The sequence below is a fragment of the Chionomys nivalis genome, chromosome 6 (genome assembly GCF_950005125.1).
Source record: "Chionomys nivalis chromosome 6, mChiNiv1.1, whole genome shotgun sequence".
Lineage (NCBI taxonomy): Eukaryota > Metazoa > Chordata > Mammalia > Rodentia > Cricetidae > Chionomys > Chionomys nivalis.
Genome location: NC_080091.1, coordinates 85,655,230 through 85,673,548, shown reverse-complemented (window position 1 = coordinate 85,673,548; position 18,319 = coordinate 85,655,230). Strand labels below are relative to the sequence as shown.

At 35.3% G+C, this 18,319-nt stretch overlaps 1 protein-coding gene across 3 annotated transcripts; it reads left to right on the top strand.

Annotated features, from left to right (window-relative positions):
- Positions 1-1,091: 1,091 nt before the first annotated feature.
- On the top strand, positions 1,092-18,319 carry LOC130875385 (UDP-glucuronosyltransferase 2B17-like). Of its 3 annotated transcripts, XM_057771063.1 has the most exons (7): positions 1,092-1,367; positions 1,722-1,815; positions 3,251-3,399; positions 4,779-4,910; positions 9,798-9,885; positions 10,356-10,575; positions 17,786-18,319. In XM_057771063.1, the coding sequence occupies exons 1-7, from the start codon at positions 1,092-1,094 to the stop codon at positions 18,063-18,065; spliced, it is 1,239 nt and encodes a 412-aa protein (XP_057627046.1). In that variant the 3' UTR covers positions 18,066-18,319. The 3 variants fall into 3 exon arrangements, with proteins under 3 accessions (XP_057627046.1, XP_057627045.1, XP_057627044.1); XM_057771062.1 differs by lacking the exon at positions 1,722-1,815 and having other exon boundaries at positions 1,092-1,567; positions 3,255-3,399; XM_057771061.1 differs by having other exon boundaries at positions 1,092-1,815.

Sequence of the window (18,319 nt, the reverse complement as noted above, 5' to 3'; positions counted from 1 at the left end):
ATTAATCCATCACTCAACTAATTCTCCTATAAATCCTAGCATTACCTTTAACAGAAAACCAAAGGTTCAGCTCTCTTAGTTACACTACTTTGAACTTGGATGATTCTTTCTGTGAGTCTTTAAAACAATTTAAATAATTCAATATAATTTTCAATGTTAAAAATACCCTGACCCTTTGATCACTTGATTACAGATTTTTACTTATATATGTATGAACTCTAATTAGTATATTTTCTGTTGTTCTTCTGATCCTGGGTCATTCAAAAACTAAAGTCACATGTCAGTTTCCAGAATCTGCATGTGCAATCTTACAGAAATTGATGACCTCAGGAACGGTCATCATAGTGATGCCTTGAGAGGAGGGAATGTAGATGCATGCACTCACAGACTTTTTAGAGCCTTTGTGGACTAGATTCTGATAACAAGCTATTCAACTACTTCTCGGGGTTATGAAAGACCAGTGGACAGGGAAGATGAACCAACTGACTGCTTTAGCTGATAATATCACTCAGGGTAGTGTATCAACTGTGAGTCTAACAACTCAGTTGCTAGTCTTCTGTTTCCCCAGGGACATGTATAGGAGCAGGCTCTTGTCTATCTTCACACAGGATTTCAGTCATTAGAGTTTGTTAGGTGCTTTACCAAGTTATTTAAGAAATTATACATATGTGAATATGTTCATCAAATTCTTATGAAAATTTCTTTAAAATGATATCAATAAATTACTTTTAAGCTGTACAGTTGATACATCTTGGGTTCTGTGTTGAGAAGAAATATCTGACTAACCTCTAACTAACCAATGTTCTTGTTACTATTCAAATATCTCAGAAACAGAACAGTTATGCAAACAGGACACTGACTCCTGAATTTGCTTCATTACAAAACACTTGTCATTAAACATTGACATGCAACTATGAATAATTTATATTTGCTTTTACTATCTCCATTAGATCAGAAGTTCAATGTGGTCATTTAGTGCATTTGCCTTGATCAACTCCAGTTATATTTTAACTCAAGGCTTTTTCTTCTTAGATATAAGGACAAGCGATGACACTGGGCACATTGTGACCAGAAGACTTTGATATCTCGGGATGCCTGTGAAGTGGATGTCTGTTCTGCTGCTCCTGCAAGTGGGTTGTTACTTAAGATCTGCGAACTGTGGGAAGGTGTTGGTATGGCCAATGGAATACAGTCACTGGATGAATCTAAAGACAATACTGGATGAACTTGTACAGAGGGGCCATGAAGTGACAGTTCTGAGACCTTCAGCTTCTATCTTTCTTGATCCCCAAAAGTCACCTGGTCTGAAGTTTGAGAGTTTTTCTATATCTATCAGTAAAGATGATCTGGACAAGGTTTTTACAAAGGTTGTGGATGTATGGATTCATGAGATACCAAGAGATATGTGTTTAACCTTCTCTCCTTTGGTACAAAACTCATTTGACGAATATTCTAATATCTATCTAAAAATTTGCCAAGACACAGTTTCAAACAAACAACTTATGACAAAACTACAGAGATCCAAGTTTGATGTCCTTTTCTCGGATGCCATTGCTCCCTGTGGGGAGTTGATAGCTGAACTTCTCCAGATCCCTTTTCTGTACAGTCTTCGCTTCTCTCCTGGCTATACAATGGAAAAGTACAGTGGAAGATTTCTAGTCCCTCCCTCTTATGTACCTATAATTTTGTCAGGACTAGGTGGTCAAATGACTTTCATGGAGAGGGTAAAAAATATGATGTGTATGCTTTATTTTGATTTTTGGTTGCAGACATTTAATGAGAAGAAATGGAGTCAGTTTTACAGTGAAACATTGGGTAAGATATGTTTCTTTTCAGTAGCACAATGACCTAAATTTCACTAGTATTTAAATCTACAGTCATGTCCATGAAGTGCAAAGTGAAGTTGCCTTTTATAGGTGATAAATGTAATATGATATTAGCTGCCAAACTGACAGTAAAGATTCATAGTATTGATCAAAGAGAAGCAGTTATCAGACCTGATACAGGACATTTTGCTGAGTTACAGAGTCGTAAAAAGAAGCAAGTAAACTTTTCTTAAGTGGTCCTTTACTCATTTTGCTGTTATTTTTAATCTATTTTAATAGGTTACTATCTAGTTAACCAAATCATAATTAATGTATATTAAGGAATGAAATATTTTACAGTTTCAATATGTATATAACATTGAAGAAATTATTTTCTCTTGCATAGGCAACTACCTTTATTTAAAACTAAACTGTGGGGTCTGAAAACATAATCAAATTGTTAAGAGGTTTTTTCTGTTCATTTTGAGTACCTGAGTTCTGTTTCTAGCACCCACAGAGGTCCAGAGTGTCAAAACTGACTTTAAGTTCTGCTTTAGGGGACTGCTGCCCTTTTATGGTATCTGCCAATTCCTGAATAAAGTTGGTATACATTAACACAGACACAGATATACATAAATAAAAATACAAATTATAAAATATTTTCTCTGTATTTCCTAAAGAATTCCTCTACCCTTGAGAGATACTATGTTAGTTCACAGACTTAAAAGTGGAACTGGGGTTTCTACAAACACAATACTTTTTTATTGTATACTTTCCTAACATCATTGTTTAAACACTATGGAAGCATGAATACACACATACAAGGTCTGTATTTTTGAAGTTCTGGTTTTTTTCCTCTTAAAAAATATTTCATAGATAAGACCAAAATTTCTATTCTTGTAATTTCTGAAAATGTTGTGATTGTTTTTGTAAGATAAGCACTACTAAATTTCTTAATATGAAACAAAGGTAGAAATTTCAAGAAATTCAGCAATTCATAAACTTTATTGCTCCTTTAACAAAACAAGAAAGAAAGAATGGCTACAAACTACAAAGCCCCTGGGGAAGTCTGACCATGGACTTTTGGACCTGGATTGTGTGTTTATATTTGCACTGTTCCTTTTAAAGATGTAGAGAGTAGTGAAATGTGTGCTCTTTAAACAGTGGCTTAGGGTGTATTACAATAACTATTTCAAGTTAATGTTGAAACATTAGTTAATTTTTACAGTTTGCTTTTAAAAAAGCCCAAACTGATATTTATGTATAATTTATGAGCAATAAATCATTACACTGCAAATTATTTTGCATATCAAACAACACTGGCTTTTGAATACACATGTTTCATATAAAGCATAGATTCTTCCATCATTTAAGGAAATATATTTTATATTCAAATGACAATCATTCAACTATTCTCCTTCGCACTTGCTCATTTCTCCTTTTAGGAAGGCCCACTACCTTAACTGAGACAATAGGCAAAGCAGAAATGTGGCTCATTAGATCCTACTGGGATTTGGAGTTTCCTCGCCCAACCTTACCAAATGTTGACTATGTTGGAGGTCTCCACTGCAAACCTGCTAAACCCTTGCCTAAGGTAAACACATTCTTAAATCTCTTTCTTATTTGATTTCTTTTCTGGTGAAAATGATTCTACAGCTTTCATTAGATATTTCTACCAGAGATAGAGATATATAGGAAGTTGACTTAAGCATCCTGCTAAGTAGGAGGTGAATAAACTCAGCAAAGACTGTGATAGACCTGGGAAATATTTCCATCAGTGAATTCAGTTAGGTCAGTTGGGGTACCTAGGTGGTTATCAATTGGGTAAAGTCCTTTCCAAGCAATTATGAGGATATATGTTTGAATCACAACACCCAGGTAAAAAGTTGGGTGTCCCAGCACAGTGCAATGGCATTAGCACTGAGGTTGTAGAAACAGGTTGATACTGGGAGCTTGCTGGCCACTAGTCTGTTAAAAAATGGTGGGATTTGTGTTCAATGTGAGACAGTCTCAAAACCTATGTTGAAGATTAGTAGAGGAAGACATCAGATTTTAACTTTTGGCATCTATGTGCTAAACAAAGCCAAGGAATAACCCCAGCAACCCCGACACACACACATACATACCCATACATATAAGCACACACACGGGCAGAGACACATAAGCACATATACACATATACACAAACAAACACTCATACACAAGCACACACACACATGTACACACAGGTATACACAAACAAACATGCACAAACAAGCACACACACATATAAACACATGAAAAAAGACAGAGAAATTAAATCAGTTAAACTTATCATTAAAAACCTGCTCATGACCAAAAGTTATGATTAACATATATCCCAAGAAATTGTTTGATATCCGAACAATCAGAATAGACAGTTCTCTCCAACCAGTAAATTTTGGATATTAGCTTTGAAAATACCCTATTCATATACGATATCAGAAAATTATTATATACTATATGTTTATCATGCAGTTATGATTGTTTCACAGATTCAAAACATTTTATTAATCATAGTAGGAGGTTTGTGAAAATTACCACAATGTACATATTATTATATAAATATTATTTTATCAAACACTAGTTAATAATATTAACTCAGCTATTATAAAAGAAAATAGCAAGGGAAAAAAACAACCATTTCTGTAAGCAGAAACTTTGTAAATGAAGCAACAATTTTTGAATGCTTCATAGCGTATGCTTGCTCTCCTGAGTTTTAATTTTACCAGAGGAAAATACATCTGTTGGACAATGTGTGAGTATATTTTGTGTGGATAACTGCAAAGTTCAAAGTCTTTGATATTGTCATGTTGGTTTTCTGTATGTTTTAACAGCACTATACTAAATATTCTTATAAACGCATTAATTTTTATTCTCTTAGTTCTTTCATAAATGTTTCATGAGTGATTATTCTACAACTGTATTTTTTCATGAAGCAAATTCTCTTCACAGGAAATGGAAGACTTTGTCCAGACCTCTGGTGAGCATGGTATTGTTGTGTTTTCTCTTGGATCAATGGTCAGCAACATGTCAGAAGACAAAGCCAATGCAATCGCATGGGCCCTTGCTCAGATTCCACAAAAGGTGAGGGAAAACATCCCATGGGAGGTGACTGTATACTAAGTCTGTGAACGTCCTTGAAAGGTCTAATTATAGAAATGATTGTGTGAAAGGTAAAGTTTTAAGGAAGCTCTAATTTCCCTTAGCCAAACAGATATCCACAACAGATGTTTCAATACTACAGAAGGTGTTTTTGATTGAGAGTGACTTGGATATAAACACAGTGATCAATGTGGGAACATTATGAAATGCTGGCATGATGATGACATTGTTATCAAGAGTATGTAGGGATAACCAAATTTTTCAGAGTTACTTGTTCTATTTATTGATTACCTAAAGGCACTGCATACATTAGATTTTCAGGGGTGAGTTATTGTCTATTTAGTATTTCCACCAGAATAACAGTAAGTAATTTTAGAAAAAGTTTGAAATGGAACATGAGTCTGCATCCTAATTTTGAAGTAGGCCTCTTCAGTGCTCAGTTGAAAGGACCATTTGAAGGAAGGGAGCCTAGGCTCACCAACTGTCAATCAAAGTACATTTTTCACTAATTGAAAGAAAATGAAATAAAGGAAAAAAATCTATTTTTTTGGTTGGCCTGCCAGTATTTGTAGGAGAAATATCCAAAGAAAAGGTAGAGACAAGCGCTTCCCTCACAGTGATGTCCTCATCATAAATGATGAAACTTTCCACTCTGCTTTTAACCAGCCAGAGTGAAAGTCCTAACACACAAGGAAGAGATAGGGAGCTTGTGTCTATGACACTACACAACATACATATGTCTCTTTAATTTAGAATCAAATAATTATATTTCTTCTATTACCACAAAGTGTATGTTAGCCAGGAGGGTACCTCAGGTAGGGACAGAGTATGAAGGGAAAACCAGGCAGCCAGGTCAACTTTGCAATATTAAATAAGCACCTTAGCAATTTGTCCAAAGATTGAATTAACAAATCTAAGCCCACCCAAAGGAAGGCCTCCCTCACAGGGTCTAGATCTTTTGACCCATAGTATTAACACATATTAAGGGATTTTGTCATGTTTTGGTTAACACAATCCATTAATATCAAAACTGAGATTCTTTATGGTTGAATGAAGGAACAGAAAAGTTAAAATGTACCTTATGATGGGGATGAATATGTATAGTAAAAACTATTTTTTACAAATGCAAAACTATTAAAGGTCACCAATAGCTGTCTTTAGGTAAACCAGGCTGTAAAGCTCCCATTTGCCACATGGTGGCATTAAAATTTTCATAAGTCAATCAACCATTTTCATTTACCAGATTATTTTTTAATTACAAAACCAGGAGAATTCTAGGGAGAAATGGGGGACTCTATGTGTCCGTTTTTTCACTGTTCTCTGACGACCATTTGACGATCCAATATCTTTTCCTTAGAAACAGGCCATCGAGATGTCCAGACAGGGTCACTAGGTTTTTATATAATGTTTGACTCCTATGAAATACTAAGTCGTACTATGTCCCCATATAGTTGAGAATATAAGCCTCATAATCTCTTGCATCTGTTTTTCTAGTGTTTTTCATTTTTGACAACTCAAACTTTCATTAGAATTTCGATTGTGGAGAATGGGTATCATTAGATGTGGGAATATATATCTCTGCATGAGTCTATTGTAGAAAGCATCTTTATCAAAATTAATCAGAATATGAATAATACGAGGCTGGAGGATTTCCTTTATGTTTTGTAATTGTGTAGCATAATGTTTAATGTTTTAGAACTCACAGTTCCCAACTTTATTAGGGTTGAATTTATCCCCAATAACAAGCCATCCAGGTAGCCATTATTCCATGATTATAATAGAAACATCAGTCTCATCATAATTAAATAATATTGTAAACATTTTTCCATTTACTTTTAAGTCCAATAATGGTTTATCATTTACCTTTAGTAAGGTTCTTAAATCTACATAGTCTTACTTGTACTGAGTCCTTCCTCACAAAGCATGTTTCTTTGTGAAAGGCTATATAGACATCAGTTTTCTGCTTAAATGACCAATTATTAGGCACTGTATTCGTGACTGCAGTTTCCCATGTTAAATCTTCATCAGTGATTTCTGTGTGAACTATGATTGCATTCATGGATAAACTACTGAAACCTAATAAAAGTTAAACTCTTTGAGGCAGTTTAAGTCTCCAATATTCTGTGTGTAACCTTAAAGGACATTGAAGAGAAGAAACGACAGTACTTAAAAGCAAGGACTACAAATAGCAGTACTTCCTTGAATGATATCTTGAAACAAAAAACTAGTTTGATTATAATCTGAAGTCTGGCATCAATGTTGCTAGTTTTGCATTAAAAGCCTCCAATTTTGTGGGTCACTTAGGGTGACCCCTAAACATATTTTCCTACTGTTAGCTGTTATTGGTTTTGTTTCTAGGCCATGTATATCCATCCTCATCAAATTCGGTTCAACACTTCTTTTTTTTGTTTTGTTTTTTTGTTTTGTTTTGTTTTTTTATTTTCAAGACAGGGTTTCTCCATAGGTTTTGGTTCCTGTCCTAGAAATAGCTCTTCTAGACCAGGCTGGCCACGAACTCACAGAGATCCGCCTGCCTCTGCCTCCCCTCCCGAGTGCTGGGATTAAAGGCTTGTGCCACCACCGCCCAGCTGTTCAACATTTCTTAACCCAATGTTTTCCTTCGTTGCATATAGGGTACAACCTGGAACTCAATGAATCTGAACATACAATTGTAGTAATGATAAGAGCAGCGGGGCTGCATCCCCGGCACCCAGCTGCCCGCATGGCTAGCTTTTTGCCCTGAAATAATTACATGGAAACTGTATTCTTTTAAACACTGCCTGGCCCATTAGTTCCAGCCTCTTATTGGCTAGCTCTTACATATTGATCTAACCCATTTCTAATATTCTGTGTAGCACCATGAGCTGGCTTACCAGGAAAGATCTTCACCTGCGTCTGTCTGGAGTGGGAAAATCATGGTGACGGCCTGACTCGGCTTCTTTCTCCCAGCATTCTGTTCTGTTTTCGTCCTATCTAAATTCTACCCTATCAGAGGCCAAGCAGTTTCTTTATTAATTAACTAATGAAAGCAACAGATAGAAAGATGACCCTCCTCCATCATTTCCCCTTTTTCTGTTTAAACAAAAAAGAAAGGCTTTAGCTTTAACATAGTAAAATTACATATAACAAAACAGTTAGGTCATCTTTCTATTTTACAATTGTAGGAGCAATTTACATTTCTTCTTCAAAGTCCACTTTCCTAACATTTATTTTTGTACAACACGGATTTTTATGCCAGCTAATTTTGCTCTTTATTTGTAGATCCCTACATTCTAAAGTAAATAAACTTCGGAAAATCCAGAACATTTTCTATCTCTGTTTGAGGCACGATTAAACCTTGGCAATCTTTATCAACATTATCAAAAGCTAAGTGTTTTAATAATAGCACTGAATTTGTTCCCTTTTGCTTCGTTTTCAATAGCATCTTTGAGTTTCTCTATCAAATCAGCCATAAAGCAGAGAGGGACTTTGTATTTTTACTACTTTCCTAGACCTGAAGTCAGATTTCATATCAGCTAAATATGGGAAGCCGTAGCTACATTCCTAATGTGGGAGAGAGCTGTCAGAAGCATATTATGCAGTTGATAATCTATTGATACCCATCTACCACTCTCTGTCAGAATTTCATATGTGATATTTAGGATTACACCAGTCTTTGCACTAGAACTTTTTATGGGATTTCTCTGCAAACCACACTTGCCACTGAAGAAGTTTGAAAGGGCTAAGAACCATTTTAGCAAATATATGGAAATCATACAGCATCCATTGTGCATTATTCTTCCAACCAAAATGATTCATAAGTACAGGGAGCAGTAGATCCACAGGAAGCACAAGCCTTCTTAAAATCTTTCATATTATCCTTGTGTAACCCCCCAAAAAACTTTTATTTTGTTGAAATTTCACTGAAACACAAAGCTGAGCTCGTGAGGTCAGGGAGGAATTGGTAAATAAATTCCTTTTCCTGTCATGCCCTACTTTGTCTAGGTTGTAAACTTAAGCTTTTTCATAAGCTCTCTGAAATCCTTGTCAAAAAGTAGAAAGAATGCAAGATTAGGTTGATTATTAGATTCCTTACCCCATGCTTCAGGAGTGCCTTTAGGCACTACAGGAAACATTTTTAAAGGAGACTCCAAAAATTGAGCCGAGGAGCCATTACCTGCTTAGTTGACAGTGGGGCTGTATTTACTTTGATACTATCTACAGTGGGAAAATTTCCTCGATTTTCCTTCTTTCCTAATTTTAAGATGCTATCATCCAGTTTATATTCATGCAAGGAATTAGTCATTTCTTCCTCATGATTAATAACCTCCTTATCTTCATTTAGTATTTTAAAATAGTTCAAATCAATGCCTAAGTGACCCAAATTGAATGGGGATCTCTTCCCCTTATTTATATGCCTTTCTAATATTCATTCTGACTCTGTCAGATATTTCTTCTTCTAAAGCACTTTCTCCTGGAAACGGGGTTATAAATATAAGTAATAGTAACTCTAAACAACTCTAAACAGAGAATCAGACAATGTACAGACTCTGCTGGCACAATCTTCTTCTCAGTCTCTCTAGAGTTCTCAATATATACCCTTTCTGATGTCCTAATCCATTTTTATGGGAGGTATTTACCTATGTTATATTTAAACATAAAAAGATCTATTTTTACAATTTCTGTTTTTGCATCCTTTCTCCCTTTTCGTATTACTCCAAACCCACTCATATCTGTTCTTCTTCCTCTCTCAAATTCATAGCATCAATTTTATCAATGCTGTCACATACATATATGCATATTATATATATTTATATTCCTATATAATTTATTTAGTCTTTATAATTCTAAATTTGGCTCCAGCAATAAAGATGATCTAATCTTTAACAGGTTCTTTGGAGATTTGAGGGCAAAACACCAGACACCTTAGGATCCAATACCAGAGTTTACAAATGGCTCCCTCAGAATGACCTTCTAGGTAAGACACTCAGAATAAAACTCTCCTGGTTGACAAAATCCTTTATATGACACTTAGAGAATGTATTATTTATTTAAGATAACAAGTTCTGGTATGCAGTTGGTCGCTTTTAATACTCATTTTCTCTTAGCTATCATATACCCCATGTGTTCAACTGGAAATTGAATTTCATAGGTCAACTCTCAAGTCCAAAGCAATTCTGCAAAATATCTCTCTGGAAATTTAGTTTCTTCTTACTCTGAGAGAAGAAAACATTTCACCAAGGTTATGAGTTTTAGAATACTCACATAGGTTTTCTTGGGATGAAAAGTGAAGGGAAACAGAAGTTGTGTGGTAAACTAAATTAATAAATAGAATTAAGTAAAATTAATCTTCATGTAGAAAATCTCCTTTAAGTTCCTGATAGTGTGCATTCTCATTTCATGTCTAAGACTGCTAATTAATGTCAACCTGAATTCATGTTATTCTAGGTCATCCAAAAACCAAAGCCTTTGTAACTCATGGTGGAGCCAATGGAATCTATGAGGCGATCCATTTTGGAATCCCTATGATTGGCATTCCTTTGTTTGGAGAGCAGCATGATAACATTGCCAACATAGTAGCCAAAGGAGCGGCTGTTTCATTAGATTTCAGAACAATAACAAGGGCAGATTTGCTCAATGCACTGGAGGATGTCATAGATAATCCTTTGTGAGTATACCTTTTGAAATGTATATATGTTGGTATTTGTGTATAATTAATTATGATTCTCACTGAAGTCCAAAGGTGCAAGAATTATCCTGGAAGCAAAAATAATGGAAGATACAGAGACAAATTAGGGTATGATTCAGTGTCTTATTGTTTTTCCTTTTTTTATTATTACTTTTAATTTCCATGTTGTGCTTTATCTTTCTTTTCTATGTAAATCATACTTTTCCTCAATGTGAAATCTTTCTACTTAATCCTCCAAACAGCTTGTCCAACAGGCCTATGCCACCAGCTCTGGACAATTTTTATTTTTAATTCTTTTTGTAAAGTAATTGGTCAGAGTTTAAAGGATAGTATAAAACTTCAATAGCCAATAAGTGAAGTGAAATAAAATACTGGAGGGAAGAGCCATTTTTTTTTATTCCTTGCCACCCAGACCAGAAATAATCACACAGAAACTATATTAATTAAATCATTGCTTGGCACATTATCTCTAGCTTTTTATTGGCTAACTCTTATATCTTAATTTAATCCATTTCTGTTAATCTATATATCACAACCTGGCAGTGGCTTATAGGCAATGTTTGAGCACATCTGTCTCCAGAGTCAGCTCCATGGCTTTTCTCTGACTCTACCTTTTTCCTCCCATGCTATAGGCCAAACCAGTTCTTTATTCATTAACCAATAAAGGCAACACACAGACAGAAGGACCTCCAACACCATTTTCCCTTTTCTGTTTAAACAAAATGGAATGCTTTAACATAGTAAAATTACATTTAATAGAACAATTATCAAGCATGAATTATAGTGGTTAGGAGTTCCTTCTGTTTATGTATTGCTTTCATTTGTTAATCAATAAAGAAACTGCTTGGCCCGATAGGGCAGATCTTAGGTAGGCAGAGAAGACAGAACTAAATGTTGGGAACAAGGACAGAGTGGCAGACATCATGGATCTCCTGCCTGAGATGGATGCTGGTTAGAATCTTCCCAGTAAGCCACAGTCACGTGGGAACACAAAGATTAATAGAAATGGCTTAAATTAAGTTGTAAAAATTAGCCAATAAGAAATTAGAGCTAATGTGTGAAGCAGTAATTTGATGAATATAGTGTTCGTGTGATTATTTCAAGTGTAAGCTAGCTGGGTGTCCAAGACAAAACAAAGCAAACCTTTCTCCCACTATTCCCCCTTTTCTGTTTTAACAAAAAGAAAGGCTTTAACATAGTAAAATTACATTCAATAAAACAGTTATCAAGCAGGAATTATAGTTACAATTTTTATATCTACTTTATCTTTTATCATAACTAAGGAAAACTATAAGTATAAATTCTTCAACTCCATCAAAAACTCCAGAAGGACATGACATTGTCTAAGTAAACAGGAAGTACAATGTAAGTAATTTCTAAAACTGAAGAATTGAAGGGACATCTTGCTGCCTGGATAGTCACCCAAGATTTTTCTGTGTTGTTGAGGCATCTTTGGCTTACAGGCCCATAGTACCCAGCACACTTTTTCATGAAGCAGGGAATCTTAAAGCTACTTCTGCCTATATTATCAGTTTGCCAGTAACATTCTTCTGTGTCCTGCAGAATGTCTGGCAGACTCTTTAATGTAGCAGCAACCCCAAAGAAACATCTCACCTTTGGGCAAGTTCAGTAGTCATTTCTCTGCAGGTCCTGCATGTCCGTTTATGTGGCCACACAAGAGCAATTTCTTGCCCAATTGACTAACAAACGTCATAAGCAGCCTCTTTGATGCCCATCTTCTTCTTGAAGTAGCTTGTGCTGCCAGGTGCAGATGTGTCTCATTGTCATGAAAAGTCCTAATTTCTTAAAACATTTAAATGTCATATTCTGAAGATCTCTGAAAGATTTTTAAGAATACCTAAATGAAATATCTCTCTATATATCTAGAAAACCTAACATGACTACAAGCTTGACTACTATAGTTGAACATTAACCTATATTTCTTACTTATACATTACATTATTAAATGAACAACACAATCACAATACCTTAATCAAGAGCAGAAATATACATATAATAAGATTGACCTTAGATTTGCATCAAAAAACCAAGATCCATACAAATGCAAATCTCTATAGCATATCCCCCATTAAATATAAAGACAAATTTATAAATAATATTTAGGAATTTGAGTTAGTTTTTTTTCATACTGCTTCCTGCTGTTTATTGGACAAATAATTTTTGAGGGGTGTTCAAGGTAACCTTTCAGGGGGTCTTGGTCCTTCAACAACACCAGTCTGGAAGCAATCCAGAGGTTCTCAACCTCTGTGGAAACAAGAAAAGAACCTCTTTTCCAAGGCAACACATCCTTAAACCCAAACTTGGAAATTGTGATACCTTTATAATATACATGCTGGCTTCACTTAGTAGCCCATAGAATGCAATGTGTCTCTGTACTTAGCTGCTTTACAGTCAACAAACTCAAAGAAAACACAATAATCTACACAATCCAGACTCTCTGTGAATTTTTCATTATATTTACGTGGCTTATTTTTCTTTACTCCTTTTATTCTAAGACTGTCTATACTCTGTCTCTTTAAAGACTTTGATTTTTATATGATTTCCTTATTTACAACTCTCTATACACTTTTCTTTCTCTCTCCCAAGACTACGTGCATTTATCCAACACTGTGACCCATTTAGACATCTTTTATTTCTGAATCTGTCATATTGTGTATCTATAATTCTTTACTGTCCAGGAATGCTTCTTAAATTGCACAGTGCTTCTTTAAACTTAAAATGAGCCATTACTATGGTATATATGGTACTACCTGCTTGCCTGTCCAGGCTAAAACTCAAGCTGCACAATTACTATGATGTATATGGGACTTCCTATTTGCTTGGCACAGTCCAGCATGGCAGAGCTTTTTGCTGCCTCTGAGAGCCAAGCCCACAGCCCCATTCTCAGGCATACAGCCAGTCCATGCTGCCATTAAGCAAGTTGCAGCAGTATGACCACAAACCCTACCCAAATATCTGTCTTCCAATAGAGCTAGGGTCACACTGGCAGCAAGGCCAGAAAGCTGGCAATTTAAAATGGTCACAACTGAATCAGTCTCATAAGGGAGCTGCAACACACCGCCAGCGAACAGCAAGAAGCTGTGTTAAACTCTGCATTTTTGTGTATAAAAAAAAAATAGAATTCCTTTTGAAACTTTCTCACATTTTACCTAGATTTTAGTCCACCCCATTGACACCAATTTGTTGGAGGGGAGAGACATTTGTTGGTTCCCAGCCGTCTAGACCCGAAATAATCACACAGAAAATGTATTAATTAAATCACTTCTTGGTCCATTAACTCTACCTTCTTATTGGCTAACTCTTATTAATTTAACCCATTTCTCTTGACCTATACCTTACCATGAGGTCATGACCTACCAACAAAATATCAGCATGTCTATTTCCAGCAGCTTCATGGCATCTCTCTGACTCTACCTTCTTTCTCCCATCATACAGCCTAGTTTTCCCCACCTAAATATTTTTCCTTGCCATAGGCCCAAAAGGTTTATACATTAACCAATAAAAGCAACACATAGACAGAAGCAACTCCCACATCATTTCCCTTTTTCTGGATATAGACATGCTAGAACATTGCTAGTAAGCCACTGCCACAGGGTGATATAAAGATTAATAGAAATAGGTTAAATTAATATGTAAGAGTTATCAAATAAATCTCAAGGTCCAAATCAAGAGCAGGAGACAGAGCATGAGCAAGGAACTCAGGACCGCGAGGGGTGCACATACATACTGAGACAATGGGGATGTTCTATCAGGAACTCACCAAGGCCAGCTGGCCTGGGTCTGAAAAAGCATGGGATAAAACCGGACTTGCTGAACATAATGGACAATGAGGACTACTGAGAACTCAAGAACAATGGCAATGGGTTTTTGATCCTACTGCACGTACTGGCTTTGTGGGAGCCTAGGCAGTTTGGATGTTCACCTTACTAGACCTGGATGGAGGAGGGTGGTCCTTGGACTTCCCACAGGGCAGGGAACCCAGATTACTCTTAGGGATGATGAGGGAGGGGGACTTGATGGGGGAGGGGGAGGGAAATGGGAGGTGGTGGCGAGGAGAAGGCAGAAATCTTTAATAAATAAATAAATAATAAAAAAAGAGAAAAAAAAAGAAGCTAGAGCTAATGGGCCCAGCAGGGATTTAATTAATGCAGTTTCCATGTGATTATTTCAGGTCTAAACTAGCTGGGTGTCCAAGTATAAACAAGCAGCCATCCTTACAACACTGAAATGTTAGAGGTGGTACCAGATATCGTACACCTAGAAGCCATAGGAAACTATTACAACAGAGAAATTAAATGTTATAAAAGAGATAGGTAACTTTTATGAAAGTTGTAATACATCAAAAAAGCATAGATATTAACATAAATTAAGTGTATGGTTAGATATTTAAATATACAACCTGTCTCAGGATAAATTTAAATAATGAAACTTATTACGATGTAGCAAATTAAGAAGTTGATAATTGTTTTTCTTTGATTAAAAAATTCATTTAGAAACTCTTTTCAAATAGCTTCTTTAGATAAAGAATATATTTTCTGACTTTTAACATTATTTCAGTCCCTTTAAAAATTTCATGTGGAATAAGTACCAGAGTAAAATCTATCTTTTCATGTTAGCATGGCTACTGGTGCCATCCTTATTCACATCTTTTGTAAGAAGCTGCTTGTTTGTTCCCAGTCACTTAGACTCGAAATAACTAATCAGAAACTATATTAATTACAACACTGTTGTCGTATTAGTTTATGAACATATTTGCTATCTCGTATATCTTAAATTAACCCGTTAATTAATCTGTGTATCGCCATGTGGTTTTGGCCTACCAGTAATAACCTGTTATTTATCTCCTCCAGGGCCTGCATGACTTCTCTCTGGCTCCACCTTCTTTCTCCCAGAATTCAGCTTAGTTTTACCTACCTAGCTCTGTTCAACCCTGTCTTGGGCCCGAGTCACTTCTTTATTAAGCAATCTTATTCACAGAACACTGTGATAATACTATGTAATTATTTTTTATGTTTACACAAAAAGAGCCACATCAAGTACTTGTTTAGGGACTTATTTGATTGAGAACAACTATAGATGTCCTACTTATTCAGATTTTGTTAGGGTCCTATTTTTTTGAGAATGAGTATAGGTTTCATACTTATTCTGATTTTGTTAGGGACAAATGTTGTTAAAAAGACTATAGGTGTCATCATTATTCTGATATTGTTTAGGTACTTATGTTGTTGAGACTTCATGAGTGTCGTTTATCAAAGAAACAACTTCACAGCACTTCCCTCTGGCTTTTAAAATCTTTCAATCCTCTCTACTTTTTTATACCACAAAAGCTAGTTTTCAGGTAGGGGGATGTCAAGTCAGTTCCAGCTGAGAGGTCTCTGGGCTCTGTTTCTCAATTGAATGTTCATTCAGCAATAGAAACTTACCTTCCACCATTGGAGAATAAGCACCAATAGACTTTGTGTTTAGGGAGTTTCTTTCACAGACTTTGCCAATCTCTTAAAAAGAGGATTTCTCATATTTGGTATTGAGGTTTGTGTAAGTTGCTCTTTGACTCTTCGATTGAGCACCATCAGTACAGAAGAGGAAAAGATCATTAAAATTATATATGTATATTTATACATAAAATTGTATGTGTTGTGGGAGAATTGAGTAAATTATTATTATTATTATTATTATTATTATTATTATTATTATTATTATTATTTGGTTTTTCGAGACAGGGTTTCTCTGTAGCTTTGATGCCTGTCCCAGAACTAGCTCATTTAGACCAGGCTGGCCCCGAACTCCCAGAGATCCGCCTGCCTCTGCCTCCCGAGTGTTGGGATTAAAGGTTTGCACCACCACCGCCCGGCGAGTAAATTATTAATAGTAAAATTTTTCATGGCTTTTTCTGATTTTGCTATTGGTACTTTATTACTGTCTGCCTTTCTTTTGTATTAACCTTCCTCACCCTTCCCTAAGGAGTTTCCCCACTTCTCATTTCCTAAAAAGATGAGTTACAAATTAAATTTTAAACATGCATACTAAGAAATGATGATCATTTAATGAGAATAAATTCGTAATTCTCTTATTTTGCTTTGTAAATAAAAAGACAGTAAGTTACCATTATTACAATTGCTACTTCTGCTGCATTAAACTGTCATCAGAGTTGATGACTTGTCTTTATAACCCTTCCCTTTATATGCTCATCAATACTTATTTCAACATTAGAATCAAGTACACCTTGTATTTGATTTTCAGTGTGAAATTTTTATAACTCATACTTCTATAATTACAATAATAACAGAAAATGTATATGAACAATAAGAGTAAAACTTAGGCTTGATAGATGGCTTTGTGGATAAGAGAAGGTCTACCCCAGCAGTGGGCCAGAGTTCTGTTCCCAACACTTACATCAGTTGGTTTACAAACATCTATAACTCTAACTCCAGCAGATCTCATAACAAACATAAACACACAAACACATACACACACAGTTTACACACTTTAAACACATATTCTCTCACAGACATATTTAAACGTAATAGCAAAAATTTATTGTGATTATACATTACAATAAGAATAATATGAGTAATAAAAAATTCAATACAGTAACAGAGTAAAAAATTATTCTTCTTATTAATTTTATCAAATATTTGATGACCTTAATTAGAAAAACGTAAAAGCAATGAGAAGCAGCTATTGGGGCTAATTAATAAGAACCAGGACACATTTATAATTAACACCCCGAATCATTGATAGATGTACCATAAAAATCTCATTTCAATATTTATCATATTTACACAGATATGCACCACCATGAGGACACAAGAGTGATTTGTCTTTTACTTATACATCCTGAAAATGGTACACATTTTGCACATAAAAATTACTAGTATTTGCTTCTGGATAACTGAAGCTTTATATACTCAAATAATATCTCATTTTGATTTCTTTTGTATTTATAACTTAGCTGTCTCTAAATTCTACTTTAGGAAAATTTGATCTTTATTATTTTTCTCTTTAAATGCTTAATATTGCATGCTCAAGGAACTCAGACATGCATCTGAACATGAAACAAAATGTATTTTCTTTCTATATGGTGTGATTAACTTCAATGTTTCCACAAAAGTTTACACATGTGCATTTCTTTTCTTATGTAAGTTAATGTCTGTTCTCCTTCTATCAGCTATAAAAAGAATGCTATGTGGTTGTCGACCATCCATCATGACCAGCCCATGAAACCCCTGGACAGAGTCATCTTCTGGATTGAGTTTGTCATGCGCCACAAAGGGGCCAAGCACCTGAGGCCACTTGCACACAACCTCACCTGGTACCAGTACCACTCTCTGGATGTGATTGGATTCCTACTGGCCTGTGTGGCAGCCATAGCTTTCCTTTCCATAAAATCCTTCTTATTCATTTATCGAAAGTTTGTAATGACGGGAAAGAAAATAAAGAGTGAGTAGTGCTCATTGAGGATGCACATGAACTTCATTTCAACATCGTTCTAGTTTATGAGCAGCCTTCTGAATATTCACTGATTACTCTATCAAGGCATATCTTCATTAGAGGGGAAGGGAGAAATAATGCAATTATATTATAATCTCACAAAATAAAAGACATAATAAAAAAAAGCTGAGCAAATGATAAGGAACAATCTAGTAAGCATATTTCCTCTGTAGTATCTTCTTCAGTCCTACTTCCTGAGTCTTGCCTTGAA

What these genes read in the sequence shown, in the direction of transcription:
- LOC130875385 (XM_057771061.1), top strand. Translation starts at nt 1,092, where the DNA reads ATGCCTGTGAAGTGGATGTCTGTTCTGCTGCTCCTGCAAGTGGGTTGT. An exon ending in CTGCTAAACCCTTGCCTAAG is followed by an intron (nt 3,400 to 4,778) that starts GTAAACACATTC and finishes TTCTCTTCACAG; the next exon opens with GAAATGGAAGACTTTGTCCA. An exon ending in TTGCTCAGATTCCACAAAAG is followed by an intron (nt 4,911 to 9,797) that starts GTGAGGGAAAAC and finishes AATCTTTAACAG; the next exon opens with GTTCTTTGGAGATTTGAGGG.